Here is a 24658-nt window from a genome sequence, read left to right on the forward strand (position 1 = left end):
CATCACCAGGCGCCAAAAGGAGACCCTCCCCCATTTCACACAGGGCGGATTCAGAACTACGGGACAATACAGCTCTGCAAGGTATGGCCTTGAACTTTCTCCAGCGTTAGAAGCCTTTCTGTTCCTTTTCACAGGGCTCGTTCTTTTCTTTAGATTGCGTACAGTTTCCACAGGAGGAATTGCTAACTAGTGTTCAGACGAGGTCAGGCAAGGTTAGAAAAAAGGCAAGAAGATAGCATGGGAGCCTCCCACTCTGTGGTGACCACCTTACAGTCGGTCCTGAGGCAGTGTGGCTTGAAAATCTCCACCAAGACACTAGAAGATTGTAAAAGAGATAGATCGCATAGCACCGTGGTTTGCATGCTCAGGGTCCTTAACTATCCCCTCTTGGGAGAAACTCAGGGGAGATTTAGTTGGGGAGCAGGAGAACGGCAAACTTAAAGCAGGAACCATGCCATTGTGGAAGCTCATTAGATCGTGCTTAAAGGACGAGGAATGTCAACAAGTAGTTAAGGCAGGGCAGAAAATTCTGGACGAAGTTCAAGAAAGCCTATCAGAGGCAGAGTGGGGAGAGAGAGTAGGAGCAAAGAGGAAACATGGTGCACCAAATAAGCATACAGGCCTTTCCACGGGTCTCGAACCCGAGGAAAAGATTATGTCGGGGAAGAATACCCGGGGAGAGATAAGAAGAAAGGAGGAGAAAAAACAAAAGAAAAAAGCTCAATCAGCGGAGGTCCCTAGAAGAGGGAGCCTATACCCGCCGCTAGGTGAGTTTAAAGAGCTAGCTCTTAGCAGCTCAGAATCAGATGAAGAACTTAGCCTCTCTGAGGAAACAGACTCGGAGGAGGAAAAAGCTTGTTATGAGAGAGAAAAGTGCCAGCCAGATAAAATGCGAGCTAATCAGTCAAGAAAAAAGCCAAAAGCGGCTGGCGAAGGCCAGCTTGCTGCTCGGCCTCTCATAGTGCACCTCCGCCCTATGCGGAGCCCCCGCCCTGCGTAGTATGTCAGCCTTGCACAGAGAGGCAGTTCACAGACTCGTTCATTCCAAGAGAGGAACAAAGGAAGATGCAACAGGCATTTCCGGTCTTTGAAGGAGCAGAGGGTGGGCGTGTTCACGCTCAGGTAGAGTATATACAGATTAAGGAGCTTGCTGAGTCTGTCCGTAACTATGGAGTCAGTGCCAATTTCACTGTAGCACAAGTCAAAAGGCTTGCAGCCTTGGCAATGACTCCTGGGGACTGGACAACGGTGATAAAAGCTGTGGCTCAAATATGGGAATGTATCTTGAATGGAAAACATTGTGGCAAGATTTCTGCCAGACTCAGGCAAGGGCTAATACTACCATGGAAGGGGATCAAAGAACGTGGACTTTTGAATTACTTACAGGTCAGGGACAACACGCTGCTAACCAGAAAAATTATCATTGGGGAGCATATGCTCAGATCTCAGCTGCCGCTGTTAAGGCGTGGAAAGCACTACCTAGGAAGGGGGAGGCGAGTGGACATTTGACAAAGATTATCCAAGGTGCACAGGAGTCATTCTCAGATTTTGTAGCCAGAATGACAGAGGCAGCAGGGAGAATATTTGGAGACCCAGAAACAGCTATGCCTTTAATTGAACAATTGGTTTATGAACAAGCTACTCAGGAATGCAGATCAGAAATCACACCTAGAAAGAGTAAAGGGTTACAGGACTGGTTAAAGGTTTGCCGTGAGCTTGGAGGGCCACTTACTAATGCTGGATTGGCAGCAGCCATTCTGCAGGGGAGGAAGCGCTCGGATTCAGCTGAGCTCAAACTTTGCTTTAATTGTGGCAAACCAGGACATTTAAAAAAGGACTACAGAGTCCCTATAAAAAGGACAGCACCAGGATTGTGTACGAAATGTGGTAAAGGATATCATTGGGCTAAGGACTGTCGTTCAATTAGAGATGTACGAGGCAGGCTCTTGCAGCCAGGACCCCCTCAAGTGGTAGAAATTGAGAATGAAAGCATTTCAAAAAACGAGTTTCGGGCCCTCAAGTCCCAGGGCCCCAAAACATATGGGACTCAGGTGAGCAACAGGTGGACACCACGGTCCTTAGGGCAACAGAAAGCTCGGCTGGATTGGACCTCCGTGCCTCCACCCAATTCATGCTGATGCCTCAGCTGGGAGTGCAGCCAATTCCTACTGATTACAAGGGACCTTTGCCATCTGAAAGTGTCGGTCTAATTTTGGGCCGGGCTTCCCTCACATTACAAGGTCTCATTGTTCACCCTGGAGTTGTAGATCAGGATTATAAAGGGAACTTCAGGTTCTCTGTTCTTGTCCACAAGGTGTCTTTTCTATATTACAAGGGGATAGAATAGCACAACTAATAATTCTGCCAAGCCTACATGGCTGTTTTCCCTCCTCTGGTGTCCCTCAAGCTGCCAGAGGAATTGGTTCTACTGGATATGATTCTGCTTACTTAATAATTCCTTTAGATTCCAGGCTATCCTTAGAGTTAGTTATAGAAGGGAAACAATTTAAGGGGATTTTAGATACAGGAGCAGACAAAAGTATTATTTCTTCTCACTGGTGGCCAAAAGCCTGGCCTGTAACTCAGTCATCACACTCTTTACAAGGCTTAGGCTATCAGTCCTGTCCCACTATTAGCTCCCATTCTTTGAGCTGGCAAGCGCCTGAAGGTCAAGCGGGAAAATTCACTCCTTATGTCTTACCACTCCCAGTTAATCTCTGGGGGAGAGATATTTTACAGGCAACGGGAATGACCTTGACCAATGAATACTCATCACAAGCTGTTCAAATGATGAGAAAAATGGGCTATACAGAAGGAAAAGGATTAGGGAAAGGAGAGCAGGGTAGGCTTGAGCCTGTCCCTCAGGAGGGTAATACTGGGAGACAAGGTTTGGGTTTTTTCTAGAGACGGCTGTTGAGGGTTCCATGCCCATACCATGGCTTACAGAGGAAGTTGTATGGGTTCCTCAATGGCCTCTTTCCTCTGAAAAATTAGAAGCAGCCACAACATTGATTTCTGAACAGCTACGCTTAGGTCATTTAGAGCCCTCTACCTCACCCTGGAATACACCTATTTTCGTAATTAAGAAAAACATTTGGCAAATGGCGCTTATTACATGATCTCAGAGCAATTAATGCACAAATGCGCCTGTTTGGGCCAGTTCAGCGAAGACTACCATTGCTTTCTGCCTTACCAAAAAATTGGGAGATTATAATTATAGATATTAAAGACTGTTTTTTCTCTATACCTCTGTGTCCTCAAGATAGACAAAGATTTGCATTTACCATCCCAGCCATTAACCATTTGGAACCTGATCAATGGTACCAATGGAAGGTCCTACCTCAGGGGATGGCAAATAGTCCTACCATGTGTCAACTGTACATGCAAATGGCACTTAAATCAGTTAGAAATCATTTTCCATCTCTGCTCGTAGCAATTTATATGGATGACATACTCCTTTGTCATGAAAATTCACAATTATTGCAAGATGCATACCCTATATTAATACAGACATTAGGTCAATGGGGATTGCAAGTAGCCACTGAGAAGGTGCAAGTTGCTCAGATGGGAACCTTTCTAGGATCACGTATTTATCCTGATAAAATTGTTCCTCAAAAATTAGAGATTCGCAAAGATCAATTACATACTTTAAATGATTTTCAAAAATTACTGGGAGATATTAATTGGCTGAGACCATTTTTGAAAATTCCATCAGCAGAGTTAAAGCCTTTATTTGATATTTTAGAAGGAGATACTCACATCTCCTCCCAAAGAGCACTTACCCCAGCTGCATGTCAAGCTTTACAAACTATAGAAAAAGCCTTACAAGATGCCCAATTACTACGTATTGATAAATCGAAGTCATTTGAATTGTGCATATTAAAAACTGCACAGTTGCCGAGAGCAGTCTTGTGGCAAAATGGACCCTTATTGTGGGTCCACCCTAATGATTCCCCAGCAAAAATTATTGAATGGTATCCTAATGCAGTCGCTCAACTTGCACTTAGGGGAATAAAAGCTGCCATTACGCACTTTGGAGAGGAACCTCATATACTAATCGTGCCTTATACCTCTGCTCAAGTTCAAACCTTGGCAGCAACGACTGACGATTGGGCAGTCTTGGTTGCCTCCTATTCAGGAAGAATTGATAATCATTTTCCTAAACATCCAATTTTGCAGTTTGCCTTAACTCAAGCCATAGTGTTTCCAGTTATTACAGCTAAACACCCACTTGCAGATGGGGTGGTAGTATATACAGATGGATCCAAATCTGGCATAGGTGCATATGTAATAAATGACCAAGTAACATCCAAACAATATAATGAGACATCACCCCAAGTTGTAGAGTGTTTGGTGGAAGTCCTTAACACTTTCCCAGGACCACTCAATATTATATCTGATTCCTTATATGTAGTTAATGCAGTCAATACGCTTGAAGCTGCAGGCTTAATTAAACCATCTAGTAAGCTTGCTTTTTCCAACAAATTCAGTCAGCCTTGTTACACAGAAGACATTGTGTCTATATTACTCATGTCAGAGCTCATTCTGGCCTTCCTGGCCCTATGTCTCATGGAAATGACTTAGCAGACAAAGCCACTAGAATCATGGCTGCTGCCCTGTCTTCACAGACAGAGGCTGCAAGGGAATTTCATAAACGCTTTCGTGTAACGGCTGAAACTTCACTTTAACCAGAAAAGAAGCTCGTGTTATTGTCACCCAGTGTAAAAACTGTTGTGAATTTTTACCTACTCCTCATGTAGGGGTAAACCCTCGTGGCGTCAGGCCATTACAGGTCTGGCAAATGGATGTCACGCATATTTCCTCCTTTGGGAGAAATCAATATTTACATGTTTCTATTGACACCTGCTCTGGTGTAATGTTCGCCACACCTTTAACAGGTGAAAAAGCCTCTCATATTATACAGCACTGCCTAGAAGCATGGAGTGCTTGGGGCAAGCCCACAATCCTAAAAACGGATAATGGGCCAGCATATACTTCTGCAAAATTTCAACAATTTTGTCATCAAATGGATGTCACTCACCTGACTGGCCTTCCTTATAATCCTTAAGGACAAGGCATTGTGGAACGTGCCCACCGCACACTCAAGTCTTATTTTATAAAACAAAAGGGGGGAGTTGATGAGACTCTGCCCTCAGTGCCAAGAGTAGTTGTCTTCATGGCACTTTTCGCACTCAATTTTTTGAATCTCGACGAGCAAGGACATTCTGCAGCTGATCAACATAGCTCAGACCCTGATAGACCAAAAGAAATGGTCAAATGGAAGGATGTTTTAACTGGTCTGTGGAAAGGCCCGGATCCTATATTAATAAGATCCAGGGGAGCTGTCTGTGTTTTTCCACAGAGTGAAGACAACCCGTTTTGGCTGCCGGAATGACTCACCCGCAAGATATTCATCAAGGATGGTGTGGAAGATGCTGACCCCCCGAGGACTGTTCCTGATCCTGACAATGCTGAACTTGTCTCAGGTTCCTAGTATAATGGGCGAACAGAGATGGGCCATAGTAAGATCATGGCCAGCACCTCTACTGGTACATTCCAATTCTTCTACCTTCCCTTTGTTTTTGGCAACTGAATATTTTTAAAGAAAAAGATTATCTCTAATTGGGCAGATTCCATTAGCCAAAATAAAGTGAGCTCTGGAGTGTTATTTAATGCTTTAACGCAAGTTGCTCAAGGAGCACAATCAGGCTCAAGTGATGTTGGAAATAATGTAACTTCACCTATAAACATCACCATGATCATGATAAAGGGAAATGCAACTATTCCCAAAAGATCATGATGGCCTGTTGACAATGCTACTGCTATATGCAGCATGCCTTGGTGTCATCCAGACCTTGCATTTCCTATAGTTTTTTCACCTTGTCAATCAAAATATTTTTCCTCAGAAAGAAATAGCAAAGGGTTTTGTTTTGTCACCTCCATTGGATTTTGCTGTAATGAATGATAAAGGAGATGCTACAGAAAAAGAAAATATTTGGCCATATTACCAATGGATTCTAAGTAATGAGGCAGGTGCTAGTGCCCAGCTGAAGGGAGGGCTGATGATTTTGAATCAGCGTCTCGATCTGGTTGAGGAACAGATAAGTGTTCTATACCAGTTGGCCCAGTTGGGCTGTGAAAGAAAATTAGGTGCTCTGTGCATTACCAGTGTTCAATATGAAAAATTTACTCATGCAGCTATCTGTCTAGACAGCTTTCTTTGTATCTTGCAGGAAATTGGTCTGAAAGATTCGATGAGACCCTTGAGGCCCTGAGAGCGGCTGTTCTCAGGATCAACTCGACGCGAGTGGACCTGTCATTGACAGAGGGTCTCTCCTCCTGGATTTCATCTGCGTTTTCTTATTTTAAGGAATGGGTGGGGGTAGTTTTATTTGTTGCTACCATCTGCTGTGAGCTTGTGTTCATGCTCTGGTTAGTTTGTAAGCTCAGAACCCAACAAAACCGTGACAAGGTCGTTATTGCTCAGGCACTTGCTGCCATTGAACAAGAGGCCTCCCCTGAAATTTAGCTGTCCATGCTTAAGACCTAAATGGCATCTGAGTTCTCTGCTATTGCATCTCACGGATTTGTGGATCCATTGCACTGGGATGTAAGAGACTCAACGCTCATTGCTCAGCACTTGCACTTCGCTGAGGTTTACCAATTCATTTTTTGGCTGGCCTCTTTTATAGAGTTCGCCCTAGGTCATTTAACAGTTACTGTCACATAGTACTGCAGTATCCAGAGACGGGCAACTTTCCTCATGTACAGACCAACCTAAGACACAGGACCCGGTGGCGATAGGGCTACACTATGACGGGAAAGGCTGTGACATTGGAGGAACGACCTAAGACAGGAGCCACAGCAGATGGACATAACTGCAGAGGCCTAGACCAGCCTAAATTTTTAATAAAATAAAAAGGGGAGATGTGGGAAGCCATGCACAGTCGCCATTACAAGATGGCGCTGGCTTCCTCAGTGCCTAACTAGTAAACAAGCAATGTGCATAGGTGCTGGAGTAAATTTGTGCCAAGTCACTGCCCATCCCAGGGCATAGTAGTGGGGTGATGAGTGAGCAGCTAATCAGGAGCTGACACGTCACACAGAGGGGTATTTAAGCAGCTCCATTTTCCGGGTTCGGGGTCTTCCTGATAAGTAAGCAATAAAGCTTTGCCGTAGAAGGATCCGGTTGTCCAAGTGTGTTTTGCTGGCAAAACGTTACAAGGACACTCGGTAAGAGACAATAAGGCTCTTGGTAAGAGACAATAAGGCTCTCTGTCTCTGGAGACGAGAAAGTGAAAGTAAGAGGGTAGTGAAAGTAAGAGGGTAATAGGGACAGTCTATGGATTACTTTCTTTTTCTAGCCATTTGGGTAATTTTTCTTATTGCCTTTTGGTTTAAGGACTGGCCAAAAGGATGACTGATTCAAGAGTCAGAACAAATATTACAAGGCCTGGGCTATGCAAAGAGCCCAGACATAAGTGCCAGGATGCTCCCTTGGAAAAATAAGGAAGGGCATGATGGGATGTTTCAACCATATGTGCTTGAGCTGCCCATTACCTAATGGGGTAGGGATTTGTTGAAAATAGTGTCCTGTTTAGGAGCAAGGATCGCCCCTACGGCCGTTTGGCCTCAAAAGATACAGTTGAGGGTTGATTCCTTGCATACTTTAAATGATTTTCAGAAATTGTTAGGCGATATCAATTCGATTTGGCCCTATTTGAACATCCCAAATGTTAAATTGAAATCTCTGTTTCAAATTTTAGAAGGAGACTCAGAGTTAAGTTCCAAAAGGGAATTAACACCTGAGGCTAGAAAGGCCCTTACCCTAGTGGAAGAAGAATTGATTAAAGCCCAGCTTCAGTGTTGTAGAGAAGGGTTACCCATCATTTTGATAATATTACCTACTGAGATGCAACCCACAGGATTATTGTGGCAAGAAGGCCCATTGTTATGGATCCATTCCAAAATATCCGCTGGGAGGACATTAGATCATTACCCTGCAACAGTGGCTTCTTTAGCCTTGTTGGGAATTCAGCATTGTTTACAATTTTTTGGTATAAAACCCAGCTCTATTGTAATCCCTTATGATGGGTATCAGCAAAAGGTCCTAACAGCAAATATTGATGAGTGGGTTATTTTAGCCTGTATTAATGAGGGACCATTTGATAATCATTATCCCAAACATCCATTAATGACCTTTTTTAAAGGAACATCCAGTCATTTTCCCTCAAGTGGTGAGGAAAACACCCATTAAGGATGCAGTTAACATGTTTACTGATGGATCGAAAAAGGGATGTGGAGTATATATGGTAGAGGGGAAAGATCCTGTGGTCAGGCAGTATTATCCCTGTACTCCGCAGATGGTGGAATTACAAATAGTTATTGAGGTCATTAAGGATTGTGATTTTCCTTTTAATCTAATTTCAGATTCACAATATGTAGTTAATTTAGTTTTATCCCTAGAAGTGGCTGGCCAAATAAAAAATCGTAGTACCATCCAAGCCTTGGGCTTACAATTACAGAAGTTACTGTGGGAAAGACGCCAACCATTATATATTGGACATGTCCGTGCCCATAGTGGGCTTCCAGGACCCTTAAGTAGGAGAAATGATATTGTGGATAATTGTACTTGTATGGAGTTCATATTTTTAGCATCCCCTATGGAGTTAGCCTCACAATTTCATTCTAAATTTCATGTTAATGCTAAAACTCTGCAGAGAAAATTTGGAATCTCTAGAGCACAAGCTCGGGATGTAGTCACTATATCTGTGGACGTTGCCTAGAGTTTCAACACCTGCCTTCTTATGGAGTGAATCCTAGAGGATTGCTCCCTCTACAGGTGTGGCAGATGGATGTGACACGTTTTTCAGAATTTGGCAAATTGTAATAAGTTCATGTATCCATTGATACATGTTCAGGAATAGTTTATGCATCTCCCATGGCAGGGGAAAAGGCCTCCCACGTTATACAGCATTGTTTGGAGGCCTGGGCTGCTTGGGGTAAACCCCAACAACTTAAAACAGATAATGGCCCTGCATATACTGCCAAAACCCTGGTGTCTTTTTGTCAACAGATGGAAGTACAAGTTATGAAAGAACCTAGTGGGAAAACCCCCACTCAACTCCCGATTCGGGGTGCACCCAAGAATCATGAATAGAACACAACACCTTGATGTAACAACGAGGTATTTTAATGGCGGAGCTCCAGGTCGAAAAGTATCTCACACAGGAGACAGTGGATTTGACCATGAGGCTTGGAAGCTAGGGGTTTTTATAGAAAAGGAGTGGGGCTGGGGAGGAATTGGCGTGGTTTCACATGATTGGTCCATTTAAACATTAGCAGCCTGTTAACATTTAACTTAGGTCAGAGGGGTGGGAGATAGGGAGGCGATGGGCCTGCCCGGGCATGTCCTGGTCTGTTCTGCTATGTTCTCAGCCCCAGGTTTCAAAGCTCACAAACAACTCTTTGGGCTATTTGACATACATTACATGAATTACAGGTCTCAAGTTTTATTTCCTTTCATTCCCCTCTTCTTCTGTTTAGACTAATTCTAATCATAGCATTCTAGAGATTGGTGTCCCCTAACTCTTCATCTACCTGAACTATAGGTTGATATTGCCTTTGAAGAACCATGAGTTTTACTGTATTAATTCTACTCTGGATGAAAGCCATTCCTCTATTTATTATACAAGGGCCGAAAACTATAAATGAGCAACTTTGCAAATCCTATCCTCCAGCTAGAGTGTTGATTACATTGTAATAAACTACTGAAAATGTGCTTCAAAAACTCGCCCAGAAACAAATTTTCTTTTAAAATTAAAGACTGTGAAAACATTTTTACATTCAATTTTTATTTTAAATCTTTTATTTTTAAAATGTATTTATATATATGATATAACCATTAAATTAAATTATTTATAAAGTTCTTAGAAATTTTTTCTAATAAAATAAGCATCACACATGAACATTTGATTAAAGGAGGTTTACTTTACACATTATAGCACCTTTCTTAGAGTTAGTCTTTCATCATCATCTCAATGCTGTCTGCTGCCTTCCACTTGTGTTCTACTTAAGGTGTTCTGGACACAAGGTAACACTAGAAAATAGATTTCTCTAGGAATGCTGCATATTATTCTACAAGTTTAACAGAAAAAAAAAAAACAACGTTTAACAAAGAGAAAATAAAACAGTGGAAATGAATCTTTCAGTACTGTGGAAGAAAAATAGAAATAGAGATCCTGGTGAAAAGAAGAGACTGTGATTCTCACACCTACTACCTACCAACAATCTCTTCTACCACATCCATAATCTACGAACTCCCCTATGCCTATGTGTAGAGGTTCGTCATCACATGTCACTGATACATGGCTGCTGGTCTGTGTCTTATATATGAAATTCTGCATCAGTCATGAAGAACAGTTTTCTTTAAAATAGCATCCTCAGGAGGAACAGAAATGACCAGGCCCCTAATGGGCCTGTTCTCCACTGACAGCCACCAGTGCCCTTCCTCCTTTCTATCTGTGCTTGTGTGACATCTGAAGAATCAAATGCATAGGTCTTTTCTCAGAAGATGAGATTTAAAGGATGTGGCTGAAAGAATAAGAGAAAAGGTTCTACTAGGCAAGCATATACCACACTTGTAGTACAGCAGTATGGGGACTCTGTGACTCAGCTCTGAGATGCTTAGTGTTAGGAAATTATGAGGTGAGAAATAGCCAGGCATATTGACAGGCATAAGAACTGACAGCTTGATAGAGTGAGTAGTAGTTAGCTGATGGCAAATCCCACAATTACCTATCCCTCACATTGGAGCTTTTTCATGCGGGAGCCAACAACCCCAGAATTCCTGGTCACTTCCAACATGTCTTTGTGTTCACTGCCTCATTAAGCAAGTCATATTTTTTGCGGTCACACTAACTGGGTTCCTGAGTGGGAGGCCGGAGCTGAATGGAAGGAAACGGTGAGAGAAATAATGGAGGCCGAGACATATTTCTGTTCAAGGCCCCAAGTTTACTAATAATCTGTGCTTATATAAACAGAAAGCCCATCTCCGGAAGATCCATTCTGTTGCCTATCGCCAGCCTATCTATCTGAAAGAACTGTTTTGGCAAGTAGGTGTACATTACTGAATTGCTTGCAGTCTCCAGAATATCTCAAGAGCCTCTCAGCAGGTAGCAGTGTCTTGGAGAAGAGCAGTGGCAGGTGACAGAACAATAGAGCCATCTAAATTGGAAGGTTCCACCCCAGGTGGTCTCATTCTCAGTGGTAGCAAGGTCAAAGTCAGCCTACTCAAGGCTGTGGGAGGCTACAGTATTTATGAAGTATGACCTATAGTACACTTAGTTAACATTAAAAATTACTATGAGTGCCTCCTTCGTGTAGTAGGCATTGCGTCAGTCTCATAATCTGAAGGTCCTGAGTTCAAACTTCAGAGTGGGCAAACTCAGGTTTTTTTTTTTTTTTTTTTTCTGATCATGGCCCAATGTTTACTAAGAGTCTGTGCTTATATAGGGGAAAAGCCCATCTGCTGCCATGCCAGGCTTCTTGATGCTTTGTTGCTAAGTTGTTAGCACTAGTCTGTCAGAGCTGTTAGCATTAGGTCGCCAATTCCACAGGTTGTCAGCTGTACTGGCTATTTTTGTGTCAACTTGACACAGCTGAGTTATCACAGAGAAAGGAGCTTCAGTTGAGGAAATGCCTCCATGAGATCCAACTGTAAGGCATTTTCTCAATTAGTGATCAAGGGGGAAAGGCCCCTTGTGGGTGGGACCATCCCTGGGCTGGTAGTCTTGGGTTCTATAAGAGAGTAGGCTGAGCAAGCCAGGGGAGGCAAGCCAGTAAAGAACATTCCTCCATGGCCTCTGCATCAGCTCCTGCTTTCTGACCTGCTTGAGTTCCAGTCCTGACTTCCTTTGGTGATGAACAGCAGTATGGAAGTGTAAGCCGAATAAACCCTTTCCTCCCCAACTTGCTTCTTGGTCATGATGTTTGTGCAGGAATAGAAACCCTGACTAAAACAAATTGGTACCAGGAGTGGGGTATTCCTGTGACAACCTGACCATGTTTTGGGGAGGACTGTGGAAGGACTTTGGAACTTTGGGCTTGAAGATCCATTCGTTGTTAAGAGCTCTGTCAGATGTTGTGTAGGAGCTTGGAAGATAATGTTGAGAACAGTGCAGAAGATGGAGGTCTGGTTTGTGAAATTTCAGAGGGAAAATTAAAGACTCTTTTCAGGGCCATTGCTGTTTTGATTGTGAAGATTTTGTAGTTCTGGTTAGCTGGGGCTGAAGAATCAGCTGTGATTAACAAGATACCAGAACTACTAAAGCAAAAACTTTGCATTACTGGGACTATTGATGCTGGTTAGCTGGAGCTAAGAAATTAGCGGTGATTAAGAAGAGACCAGCATCGTTGAGGTGACATCTTCTGGGAAGTGTTTTCTGAAAGCACAAAGAGGCTGTGTTCCAGAGATAGGCAAGGTTGTACTCCTTCTGCAGCGGGACTTGGTAATGTGTAAGGGTCACCCAGGTGGTACTGGTTTTGAAGGCATGAAGGGGTCATGCAGAGCAGCTGAGGCTCAGCACTGTGAGAGGCCATGGAAGGCCATTGGTGAAAGTGCAGCCTCAGTTGTAATTGAAGGCCCAGGACTGAAGGGGTCATGCAGTGTTTTGGAGATGCCAGTACCATGAGATGACCACCAAGAGCAGCAGCAGCAGTGGAGTACAGGCATCTGGAGCCCAGAGGACGATGTGTGTGCTACAAAGGGCATGGCTGGAGAAGTGACCCAAGCCCTTGGAGGAGCCCAGAAGATCGTGAGTTGGATCCCAGACGTTGGACAGTTGGAGATTGATTTTTGCTTTGATTGTGATTGTGCCCTGATATTTTCCCTCTTGAAGGAAGAAACTGTTTTAGTGGAGCCCACAGTTAAGAGACTTTTAATTGTAAAAAGACTTTGGATTTTAAAAGAGATGGATATTTTAAAGAGATTGAAATTTTAAGAATATGTAAAGACTGTGGGACTTTTAAAGTTATTTAGATCTTGGGGATGAATAAGAATGTAAGGGTTGAGGCTTACTAGTGATGTGTTTGTGTGTCAAGTTGACAAGGGATCAATTGTACTGGCTATTTTTGTGTCAACTTGACACAGCTGAGTTATCACAGAGAAAGGAGCTTCAGTTGAGGAAATGCCTCCATGAGATCCAACTGTAAGGCATTTTCTCAATTAGTGATCAAGGGGGAAAGGCCCCTTGTGGGTGGGACCATCCCTGGGCTGGTAGTCTTGGGTTCTATAAGAGAGTAGGCTGAGCAAGCCAGGGGAGGCAAGCCAGTAAAGAACATTCCTCCATGGCCTCTGCATCAGCTCCTGCTTTCTGACCTGCTTGAGTTCCAGTCCTGACTTCCTTTGGTGATGAACAGCAGTATGGAAGTGTAAGCCGAATAAACCCTTTCCTCCCCAACTTGCTTCTTGGTCATGATGTTTGTGCAGGAATAGAAACCCTGACTAAAACATCAGCTATCTCAGGAATATCTCAGGAAGACAGGTTCAGCCTCTCAGTGGGTAGCAGGCATCTTGGAGAAGAGCAGCAGCAGGTGACAGAAAAATAAAACCATCTGCATCAGAAGGCTCCACCTCAGGTGTTCTCATGCACAGTGGCAGCAAGGTCTGAATCAGCCTGCTCAAGGCTGGGGGAGGCTACAAGCTCCCTGAGTATTTCTCTGGCATCTTCATTGGGAACCTTGCTCTGTCCAGTGGATGACTGTGAGCATCCACTTCTGTATTTGTCAGGCACTGGCAGAGTCTCACAGGAGACAGCTATATCAGGCTCCTGTCAGCAGGCCCTTCTTGGCATTTGTCAGGGTTTGGTGGTTGTATATGGGATAAATCCCCAGGTGGAGCAGTCTCTGGATGGTCGTTCCTTCAGGCTCAGCTCAGAACTTTGTCTCTATAACTCCTTCCATGGGTATTTTATTCCCCATTCTAAGAAGGAACAAAGTATCCACACTGTGGTATTCCCTCTTCTTGAATTTCATGTGTTTTGCAAATTGTATCTTGGGTGTTCTAAGTTACTGAGCTAATAACCACTTATCAGTGAGTGCATATCATATGTGTTTTTGTGATTGGGTTAACTCATTCAGGATGATATCCTCCAGATACATCCATTTGCCTAATAATTTCATAAATTCATTGTTTTTAATAGCTGGGTAGTACTCCATTGTGTAAATGTACCACATTTTCTGTATCCATTCTTCTGTTGAGGGACATCTGGGTTCTTTCCAGCTTCTGGTTATTATAAATAGGGCTGCTATGAACATAGTGGAGCATGATTCCTTATTACAAGTTGGAACATCTTCTGGGTATATGCCCAGGAGAGGTACTGCTGGATCTTCCGGTAGTACTATGTCCAATTTTGTAAGGAACCGCCAAAGTGATTTTCATAGTGTTTGTACCATCTTGCAATCCCACCAGCAATAGAGGAGTGTTTCTCTCTCTCAACATCCTCGCCAGCATCTGCTGTCGCCTGAATTTTTGATCTTAGCCATTCTGACTGGTGTGTGGTGGAATCCCAAGGTCGTTTTGATTTGCATTTCCCTGATGATTAAGGATGTTGAACATTTTTTCAGGTGCGTCTCAGCCACTATGTATTCCTCAGTAGAGAATTGTTTTTTCATCTCTGTAACCCATTTTTAAATCGGTTTATTTGATTTTCTGGAGTCCAGCTTCTTGAGTTCTTTGTATATATTGGAAATTAGTCCCCTAATCTGATTTAGGATTGGTAAAGATCCTTTTCCAATCTGTTGGTGGCCATTTTGTCTTTTTTTTTTTTAGGTATTTTCCTCATTTACATTTCCAATGCTATCCAAAAAGTCCCCAATACACTCCCCCCCGCCCCCACTCCCCTACCCACCCACTCCCACTTTTTGGCCCTGGCGTTCCCCTGTACTGGGGCATATAAAGTTTGCAAGTCCAATGGGCCTCTCTTTCCAGTGATGGCCGACTAGGCCATCTTTTGATACATATGCAGCTAGAGTCAAGAGCTCTGGGGTACTGGTTAGTTCATAATGTTGTTCCACCTATAGGGTTGCAGATCCCTTTAGCTCCTTGGGTACTTTCTCTAGCTCCTCCATTGGGGGCCCTGTGATCCATCCAATAGCTGACTGTGAGCATCCACTTCTGTGTTTGCTAGGCCCCGGCACAAACTCAGTTTTTAACACTGATACTTAAACCTTTAATTTTAGCCAGGCAGTGGTGGTGCATGCCTTTAATACCAGCACTTGAGAGGCAGAGGCAGGCAGATTTCTGAGTTTGAGGCCAGCCTGGTCTACAGAGTGAGTTCCAGGATAGCCAGGGCTACACAGAGAAACTTTGCCTTAAAAAAAACCAACATCATGGAAAGATGGCCTAGTCGGCCATCAATGGAAAGAGAGGCCCATTGGACTTGCAAACTTTATATGCCCCAATATAGGGGAATGCCAGGGCCAAAAGAATGGGAATGGGTGGGTAGGGAAGTGGGGGGCGCTATGGGGGACTTTTTGGATAGCATTGGAAATGTAATTGAGGAAAATATGTAATAAAAATCAAAAAAAAAAAAAAAAAGACAATCTCTTCAAAGCTAAGGACTGGAGGAGGTGGAGATGGGATAGTACAGGTAATCTATGGCTGCATAACAATGTGTCCGCAAACTGGATTAAAACAACTGTTCTTATTTGAAAAAAAAAACAAAAAAAACAAAAAACCAACATCAAAAAGACTTCCTATCACTAATTGAACTCTGTGTGCCAGGATTTTTGTTCTGTGTTTTATAGGGATTATCTCATTGTAGAAATATTCCCATAGAAAACAGCTCTAACTAAAAATATTTTGGTACTTATACTTTAGTTGGCTGAAAATTGTACATATATGGAAAACACATTTACTAAGGAGGCTTTGATTAAATGAGGCTTTCATGTTCTCCTTTTGGACTGTGTGTGTGCATAAACATATTAAGTCTGATAAGTGTTTTCAGTATGTAGTTTTGTACTGTGCTCTGTCCTTCAGCAGTACTAGTAATCCCTTATCCATGGGAAATGCATGATGATACTCCTCGTCTTATGCATGCTGTGTTGATAATAAACTTTATCCTATAAATTAAACACAATAACAGGTTAACAACAATGTTTAACTATATGCTACAGTAAAAGTAATGCAAACCAGATGTTTCTGGGCTCCAGTCCTCCCTCAAATTACCAAGTACCAAAGTTCCAAACTAGTAATGGAGTTCAGTTACTTCATTCTTTCCCTGGTGACAAAAAACCACGTTCCTGAATCAACCTCAATGCTGAGAAAGAGAACCTCATCTTCCAGAGTAGAACATTTGAAGTTAGGGTCTCACTCTAGTTACTTACTTCACTGTCACAGAGAACAGTAGAACTTGATGAAATAAACAGCTCATGTGCATGCTTAACATGGTCCCAGTGTTGAGATTAAATTTTGAAACTGTTGTGCCTGCTGCTTGGTGTTAGTCAGACAAAGAGTTTTATTTGTTTATCTGTCCTTCTGCCTTTTAAAAATGCTTTACACTCGCCGATCAGTGGTGGAGCACAACTTTAATCACAGTACTTGGGAGGCAGAGGTAGGCAGATTTCTGAGTTTGAACTGGTCTACTTTGAGTTTCAGGACAGCCAGCGCAACACAGAAAAACCCTGTCTCAGAAAAAAAAAAAAAAAAAAAAAAAGCTTTACACCAATGCTGAACTTTTGTTGCAGAACAGATTTGGTCTTTCTGACAGTTTCTGTCTCTATTGTTGGTTCATTTAGTTATATTTCCCTGTGTAATAGGTTTATATGGCTTTATTTGATTATTTTTCCCGTCTTTATTATCAACCGTTTCTCTTCTTAGAAGCAACTGAATTCATATAATCATGTGTTTCTAGCTGTTTGACACACTGAATACAACTGTGTTCTACTTTTGTGATCTTAAGCCAATCTAAGATATACTATTGAAAGTAATGTATGGCCTTTCCCCTTGAGAGGTGATTCATGAGAATAAAAATCTTGTAAACATGCTAACATCTAAACAATAGTTAAGCTTAATTTATGTAAATGTGGCAAAAATCCTCCAGGACACTTTTAGGAATCATTTTCTTCCATTTATATGTATAATTAAGAGAGTCATGAGTGAAGGGTAATTTTCTCTGTTTTTAAAACAATGTATTTCATGTGTGAGTGTGTAGGAGAGATGCATTTGTGGGTCCTGTCTGCTGTGCTGCATAGAACATCTAGTCAATAGGACCACAAACTTGCACATACTCTGCACTTCCCTAGTCCCTGCCAACTGACTTCCTCAAGCTTAAGTGAAAAAGAGTAGTGCATAACAAATGTGCCTTTAAGATAAATGATATATAGTCACAGTATAGAAAAGGAATGAAGACGTCTATAGGATTTACAGTTGAGTGAAAGGAGCTAATAAGCTTTCTATGTAAATAACATCATAAGCCAAATATAATGACCTGAAAATTGCATCTTAGACATGTACCTAAGCTTTGTACAACAAAAGGACTATAGTTCCCATGATTCAAAGACAGAAATCATCTGACTTTAAGAACAGTATATGATTTTAATGGAAAGTCTTACATTGCTAGCTGAGTAGAGCTTTTCTGTCTGTGATATTCTTATTTAAATATTTCAGAATTCTGTATAAGCTTGCATTTTAAAGTATAAATTGTGTCTATAATTTTTTATTTTTAATATTATTTATTGTATTTATATGAGTACACTGAAGCTGTCTTCAGACACACCAGAAGAGGGCATCAGGTCCCATTACAGATGGTTTTGAACCACCATGTGGTTGCTTGAATTGAACGCAGGACCTCTGGAAGAGCAGTCAGTGCTCTTAACTGCTGAGCCATCTCTCCAGTCCCGTACTTACAAATTTTTATCTTCTTGAATTCATGGGCTTTTTCGGAAGACCATGTACTCCTTACCCATCTATGAGGTTGTGTCTTTTGAGGCTTCTGGGTACCTAAATTTCATATTACAAAATGAAAATATCCTTCACCATTTGCTGAATCTTGCTGACCATTGTCCTGTCTGCTGCTGTTTCCATGCTAGTAAATATCAGGTGGTGAGCTGCATTGAGCCACTGACAGGGAAGGACTCCAACCCTCTTTCAAAGCATTGATCTGCACTAAGTTCTGTCTTTAATGTGTGTCTCTTTCTAGAGAACATAGATTCATTTAATGACATTAGTATTTATACAATATCATTTTACTTATTTTATTGTACTGTGGAAAACCAGTAAAGGTCATTATCTCATGTGGACATTAGATCATGTTATAATGTAACTCGGTGCAGATAGCCTACCTGTATGCAGGATACCGTCATGGGGTATAATCTGAAGTACAATTTAGAGATTGTTGTGCCTGCCAATTGGTATCTCTTTAGAAAGATCGTGTTTGTTTCTCTTCCTTTTTAACCTTTAAAAGTGATTTGTTCCTACCCTGAGCTTTTTCTTAGGCTGTTTTCTTTCCATTTCTGTCTCCATGGTCATCTAACTTACAGTTGTCTATGTGGTCGTGTTCAATGGCCTTTTCCTTCAATCATTGTCTCAAAGCTTACTGTTGTTCATTTCTTCTTTAAGAAGAAGCAGAATCATTTTTATAATTTATGATTTATTAATGTCATTATACATTATACCATATAACTATAAACTGCCCAAAGCATAATGTGAAGTATAATTAAGCAATTTTTTTCTGTTTGATGGTGTTGAATGATTTAGGTTATCAATAACATAGGCTTGCCTACTAGCTATTTACTGACAAACAGAAAAAAAGAGCTTAAATGTATTGTTAGGGCTCAAAATTTTAGGTAGGGTAAGGTAATTTCTTTTACATGAGGCATCCTTATAATAGTAAAAGTCACATAATTCTCTTTTTTGTAAAATTTTAAAAATATATGATGGTTGTTTGTTGTGTCCGGCCAGCAGATCACAGCCTGGGTTTTAGCCTGGAAAGGTATTTTGGAAACCTGGAAGAGAAAAGGGGCTAGGCGGCGAGAGAAGGGAATGAAGCTAAGACAATATTCTGATTGGTATCTTCAAAAAGGCCAACCAGATAGGCCTCACTTGCCTCCTGCAAAGCACCAATAGCTGCACTCTGGAAGCACAGATCTGTTTTGAAGTCCTGAGCGATTTCTCGCACCAGACGCTGAAAGGGGAGCTTGCGGATCAGAAGTTCAGTGGACTTCTGATAGCGTCTGATTTCACGGAGTGCCACAGTACCAGGCCTGTAACGATGAGGTTTCTTCACCCCTCCAGTAGAGGGCGCATTCTTGCGAGCGGCTTTTGTAGCCAGTTGTTCCCTGGATGCTTTACCACCGGTGGATTTGCGGGCAGTCTGCTTTGTACGAGCCATGGTATGGACACCTCCTTACTTACCCCCCCTTCTCCTTCGGCTGGAGCTCGACAAGAGGCGGCGCTGGAGTTGGAGAGCAGCAGCGGTGCGACGAAGGCTGAGAACACAATTGTGTTTTTTTGTTTTTCGAGACAGGGTTTCTCTGTATAGCCCTGGCTGTCCTGGAACTCACTTTGTAGATCAGGCTGGCCTCGAACTCAGAGATCCACCTGCCTCTGCCTCCGGAGTGCTGGGATTAAAGGCGTGCGCGTTTTTATATTTTTAATTTTGTTGTTTTGGCTTTGGCCTTGGTTTTTAAAGACAAAGTTTCTCTGTGTAGCCCTGACTGTCCTGAAAGTAGATATGTAGAACATTCAAGGCTTAAACTTAAAGGTCCACCTGACTCTGGCTACTGAGTGTTGGGATTAAATGTGGTCCAATGTGCCTGGCTTTTTCTTTTTTATTTGTTTGTTTTTATATTATGGGCTTATGGGCTAGAATGTAGGTTTTGATAAATGTCAAGCATGTGCTGTTGTGTTGATCTTCACCCACGTTGTGAATTTTGAAATTTGGCAGAGAGAATATTCTGTTTCTCAGTATAGCCTGTATTCATGACATTAATACTGCATGAGCTTTACTGCCTGAGCTTTCTGAGTCACTGGTTTGCAGATTCTTCCTAACTGTTGTGTTTGTTTTCCTTTTTTAAATGAATATGAGTATTTGAGTGTATGCATGAATATGCACATCATGTATGCCTGGTTCCCATAGTAGTGAGAAGATGGGTTCAGAATTCCTGAACTTGGAGTAATTGATAGTTGTGAAGCCCCTTAGAAGTACTGGCAATTGAGCCCAATTATTTGGAAGACCAGCAAGAGTGCTGCACTGGTGAGCCAGTTCCTGTCCAATGTAGAATCAACATTTTCATCTGTCCATTTGTATCTGTTCAAAGATGCATCCCCTTTAAGTAAGATCTCACTGTTGTTACAGATTAAACTGGGACACTTCAGGATTCTAAAAGATGAATAGAGAATTGGAGTAAATGTGTCATTCTTTGTAGAAGCTCCAGTAAAAACTTCTGAGTCCTTTCTCTCTTTCTTGTTTGTTTGCTTATTACAGGGGAGACAGGGTCTTAATATATTCCTCTGGCTGTCTTGGGTAGACTAGAGATATACCTGCCTCTACCTCCTGAGTGCTGCCATTAAAGACATGAACTACTATGCTCAGTTTGCCCATCATTTTTTGTAGTTAGTAATTGTTCATAAAATTTCTCTGATGTGTGCTCAATAATACTCACCCCCTCTATTAATTAGCATTTCTCTTGCAAGGCTACTATTGAAAGAGCAAAGAAGCCGGGCATGGTGGCGCACGCCTTTAATCCCAGCACTCGGGAGGCAGAGGCAGGCGGATTTCTGAGTTCGAGGCCAGCCTGGTCTACAAAGTGAGTGCCAGGACAGCCAGGGCTACACAGAGAAACCCTGTCTCGAAAAAACCAAAAAAAAAAAAAAGAAAGAGCAAAGAAATGACAGAAATGAACCTTATTACTCAGTTTCCTTCTAAGATGATTTGGTCATGAAATAAGTGGGGGAAGCACCAGAATCATACAACTATATTGTCAATGAAGCATACATTTACAGTGATGTTAGTATCATTGTTTCATTTTTACACATGTATGGAATATTTTAGGATGAACTGACCTATGATGATGTGCATGTGAACTTCACTCAAGAAGAATGGGCTTTGCTGAATCCTTCACAGAAGAGCCTCTACAAATATGTGATGTTGGAGACCTACAGGAACCTCAATGCTGTAGGTAAGACTGTGAATTTTCCTTCACTTCTTAAAATCAGGGAGCAACTATTTCTTTGTTATTGATGCTTTTCTGAAATTCCAATTGAGAATGGGGAAGAATAAGGTAAATAAATCAGGTTTGTAAAGATAGTAACTTAAATTTGCCTAATATATGATAAATTTTCTGGTACTATATTTTAGGCTACAATTGGGAAGACTGTAATATTGAAGTTCATTATAATAGTTCCAGGAGACATGGAAGGTAATTTTCATGTGCAAGTTGCTATGAATATGCCTCTGAAGAAATGTTAATGTGTCTTAGAACTTTTCAAGAAAAGCAACAGTGTAAAGAAAAATGCACTTCTTTAATCGTGTTTATTATTAAATTCTCACAAATCCATGTACCTCAATGTCAGGTGTCTGATTTATGTTTTCAAGGCCTTTGTCTGAAAGATAAGACAAGAAAACAATGCCTTTACTTATATTACCATTTGAATCATAACCACATTGCAGCTACTCTGTACAGCTGCCAATCTTGTCTCATACCACTCACATATTGCCAAAGATATATATTAGGTGATGTGGCCTCCCTTCCCCCAGCCTGGAACTTGCTTGCTCAAGGGTGGAGCTACGTGCTCATTCGTCCTGCCACGCCCACTGCTGGAACCTGCCTTTGCTGCCTGGAGGCACACACGTGTTCGTCCTGCTACTGGACCCTGAGTTACTTGGCGGGATATTGGGTTCCCTCCCCCTTCCTTTATAACTGAGTGTCTGGAAATAGTAAAATTGAGCTTTGATCAGGATGTTGTCTTAGCTCCATTCTTTCTTCTGCCCCGTCTAGATTCCTCTCTTTTCAGTTCGAACTGCCATTCTCAGTTGAACCGTTCGTGTTGTGGACTGCGGGCAGGCCGCAACAAGGTGATAAGTGTATGTTTCTAATAAGCAAATATTCCATAGTAAAGCTGATTATTCATATAGTAACATCGCTAAGTTTAAGTGAGAGGGACAGTTTATGAGAGTCAAGAACGTTGTTGAAGAGAAACCCTAGTTCCTATATGAACAAACAATCAAACTGTGTGAAAGCTATGTAGAAATCTTTCATTTGCTATTCTTTTTTAATAGGTATATCCTGTATCACAATGGATACAATCCATGTTAGCATAGCGATATTGAATGAAACAGAACCTTCCCTGTCTCCCAGAACAATTGAACTTTCTGTAGTAGTCCACATTTGAGCAAACTTTCTCAGTGTGATACAAGTTTATAATCAGTTGGTTTTCCAACTACAGTGGGAATATATTCATAAACTCACACTGCAGATAATCCCTATGAGTACTAGGATTGTGGAACTTCATTTCTGTCTGACCTGGTCTACTTTGTTAATGTAGTGTGAAAATGTAGTGTATTTAACAGTATAGGAAATTAACGAACGTACACAGTGTGGTAAAGGTCTGAGATCTTCCATTTCCCTTCAATTTTGTGAAAACTCTCATAAAGAAAAAGGATGCTATGAATGTGAGCAATGTAATAACACTCTTATCATTCATTACAGGTATGCAAAACAACCCATAATGAAGGGGAACCCATGAATAAACAAAGTGATAAAAATCTTAAGATGTTAAAAATCTTTACAATTAGACCAACTTGCAAAATTGATTCCTCCAGATAAAAATATTCATTGATTTAGTGAATGTGCAAAGCTTTTACATGTGCCAATTATCTTTGCAGGCATGAAAGAAGTCGTAATGGAGAGAAAACCCCTAAAAATACTCACTGTGGTAAAGCCTTTGCATGTCACAGTTATCCTCCAAGGCATGAAAGAATTCATAATGGAGAGAACCTCTATGAAGGCATTTAGTATGGTGAAGCCTTTGTACATCACAGTAGTCTCCAAATGCATAAAATAATACATACTGGAGAGAAGCAATACAAATGCAATCAATGTGATAAAGCCTATTCACGACAAAGTATTCTCCAAATACATAAAAGAACACATACTGGAGAAAAACTCTATGAATGTAATCACTGTGGTAAAGTCTTTCCACGACACAGTCATCTCAAAATGCATTTAATTACACATACTGGAGAGAAATCTTACAAATGTGATCAAAGTCACCTTCAAAGCCATCAAAGAACTCATACTGGAGAGAAACCTTTCAAATGTAATCAATGTGATAAAGCCTTTGCTCAAGAACGTTATCTTGAAAGGCATTTAATAACACATACTGGAGAGAAACCTGGATATCATAGTACTCTGCATACCATACTAGTCTGCAAGTACATAAAAGAGCACATACTGGAGAGAAATCTTACAAATGTGATCAATGTGGCAAAGCCTTTGCATATCATACTAATCTACAAGTACATAAAAGAGCACATACTGGAGAGAAATCTTACAAATGTAACCAATGTGGTAAAGCCTTTGTATATCATAGATCTCTGCAAGTACATAAAATAATACATACTGGAGAAAAACTCCATGAATGAAAGCAATGTAATAAATCCTTTACCTCTCAAAGTCACCTTCAAAGCCATCAAAGAACTCATACTGGAGAGAAACCTTTCAAATGTAATCAATGTGATAAAGCCTTTGCTCAAGAACGTTATCTTGAAAGGCATTTAATAACACATACTGGAGAGAAACCTTACAAATGCAATCAGTGTGGTAAAGCCTTTGGATATCATAGTACTCTGCAAGTACATAAAAGAATACATACTGGAGAAAAACTCCATGAATGAAAGCAATGTAATAAATCCTTTGACTCTCAAAGTCACCTTCAAAGCCATAAAAGAGCTCATACTCAAGAGAAATCTTACAAATGTGATCAATGTGGTAAAGCCTTTGGACATTTTCGTACTCTGCAAGTACATAAAAGAACACATACTGGAGAGAAACTCTCTAAATGTAATCAATGTGGCAAAGCCTTTGCAAATCAAAGTCATATTAAAGTACACAAACAAATTCATACTGGAGAGAAGCCCTATGAATGTAATCAATGTGGCAAATCCTTTGCAAATCAAAGTTATATTAAAGTACATAAAAGAATTCATACTGGAGAGAAGCCCTATGAATGTAATCCATGTGGAAAACCCTTTGTACGTCACGATGCTCTTCAAAGACATGAATGAATACCTACTAGAGTGAAGCGTTAAGAATGTAAACAATGCATACCCTCTTAATCTTTGAATCCTTTTTTTTTTTTTTTTAGATATTTTCTTTATTTACATTTCAAATGCTATCCTGAAAGTTCCCTATACCCTCCCCCAAACCTACTCCCCTATGAACCCACTCCCACTTCTTGGCCCTGGCATTCCCCTGTACTGGGGCATATAAAGTTTGCGAGACCAAGGGGCCTTTCTTACCAATGATGGCCAACTAGGCCATCTTGTGCTACATATGCAGCTAGAGGCATGAGCTCTGGGGGTACTGATTAGTTCATATTGTTGTTCCACCTATAGGGTTGCAGACCCCTTCAGCTCTATGGGTGCTTTCTCTAGCT

The 24658-nt window shown here is 41.4% G+C and overlaps 1 protein-coding gene and 2 pseudogenes across 1 annotated transcript; 2 read left to right on the top strand and 1 right to left on the bottom strand.

Annotated features, from left to right (window-relative positions):
* Window positions 1-451: 451 nt before the first annotated feature.
* On the top strand, window positions 452-2138 carry LOC147005685 (igE-binding protein pseudogene; annotated as a pseudogene).
* A 16884-nt stretch (window positions 2139-19022) lies between these two features.
* LOC147005686 (histone H3.3A-like) lies at window positions 19023-19414 on the bottom strand. Its single transcript, XM_085834594.1, has one exon. The coding sequence runs from the start codon at window positions 19389-19391 to the stop codon at window positions 19023-19025; it is 369 nt and encodes a 122-aa protein (XP_085690720.1). The 5' UTR covers window positions 19392-19414.
* LOC147005687 (uncharacterized) lies at window positions 19390-24287 on the top strand (annotated as a pseudogene).
* The last annotated feature ends 371 nt before the right edge of the window (window positions 24288-24658 follow it).

The sequence above is a fragment of the Mus caroli genome, unplaced genomic scaffold, assembly GCF_978045245.1.
Source record: "Mus caroli unplaced genomic scaffold, Mus_caroli_1 scaffold_2, whole genome shotgun sequence".
Taxonomy (NCBI): Eukaryota; Metazoa; Chordata; class Mammalia; order Rodentia; family Muridae; genus Mus; species Mus caroli.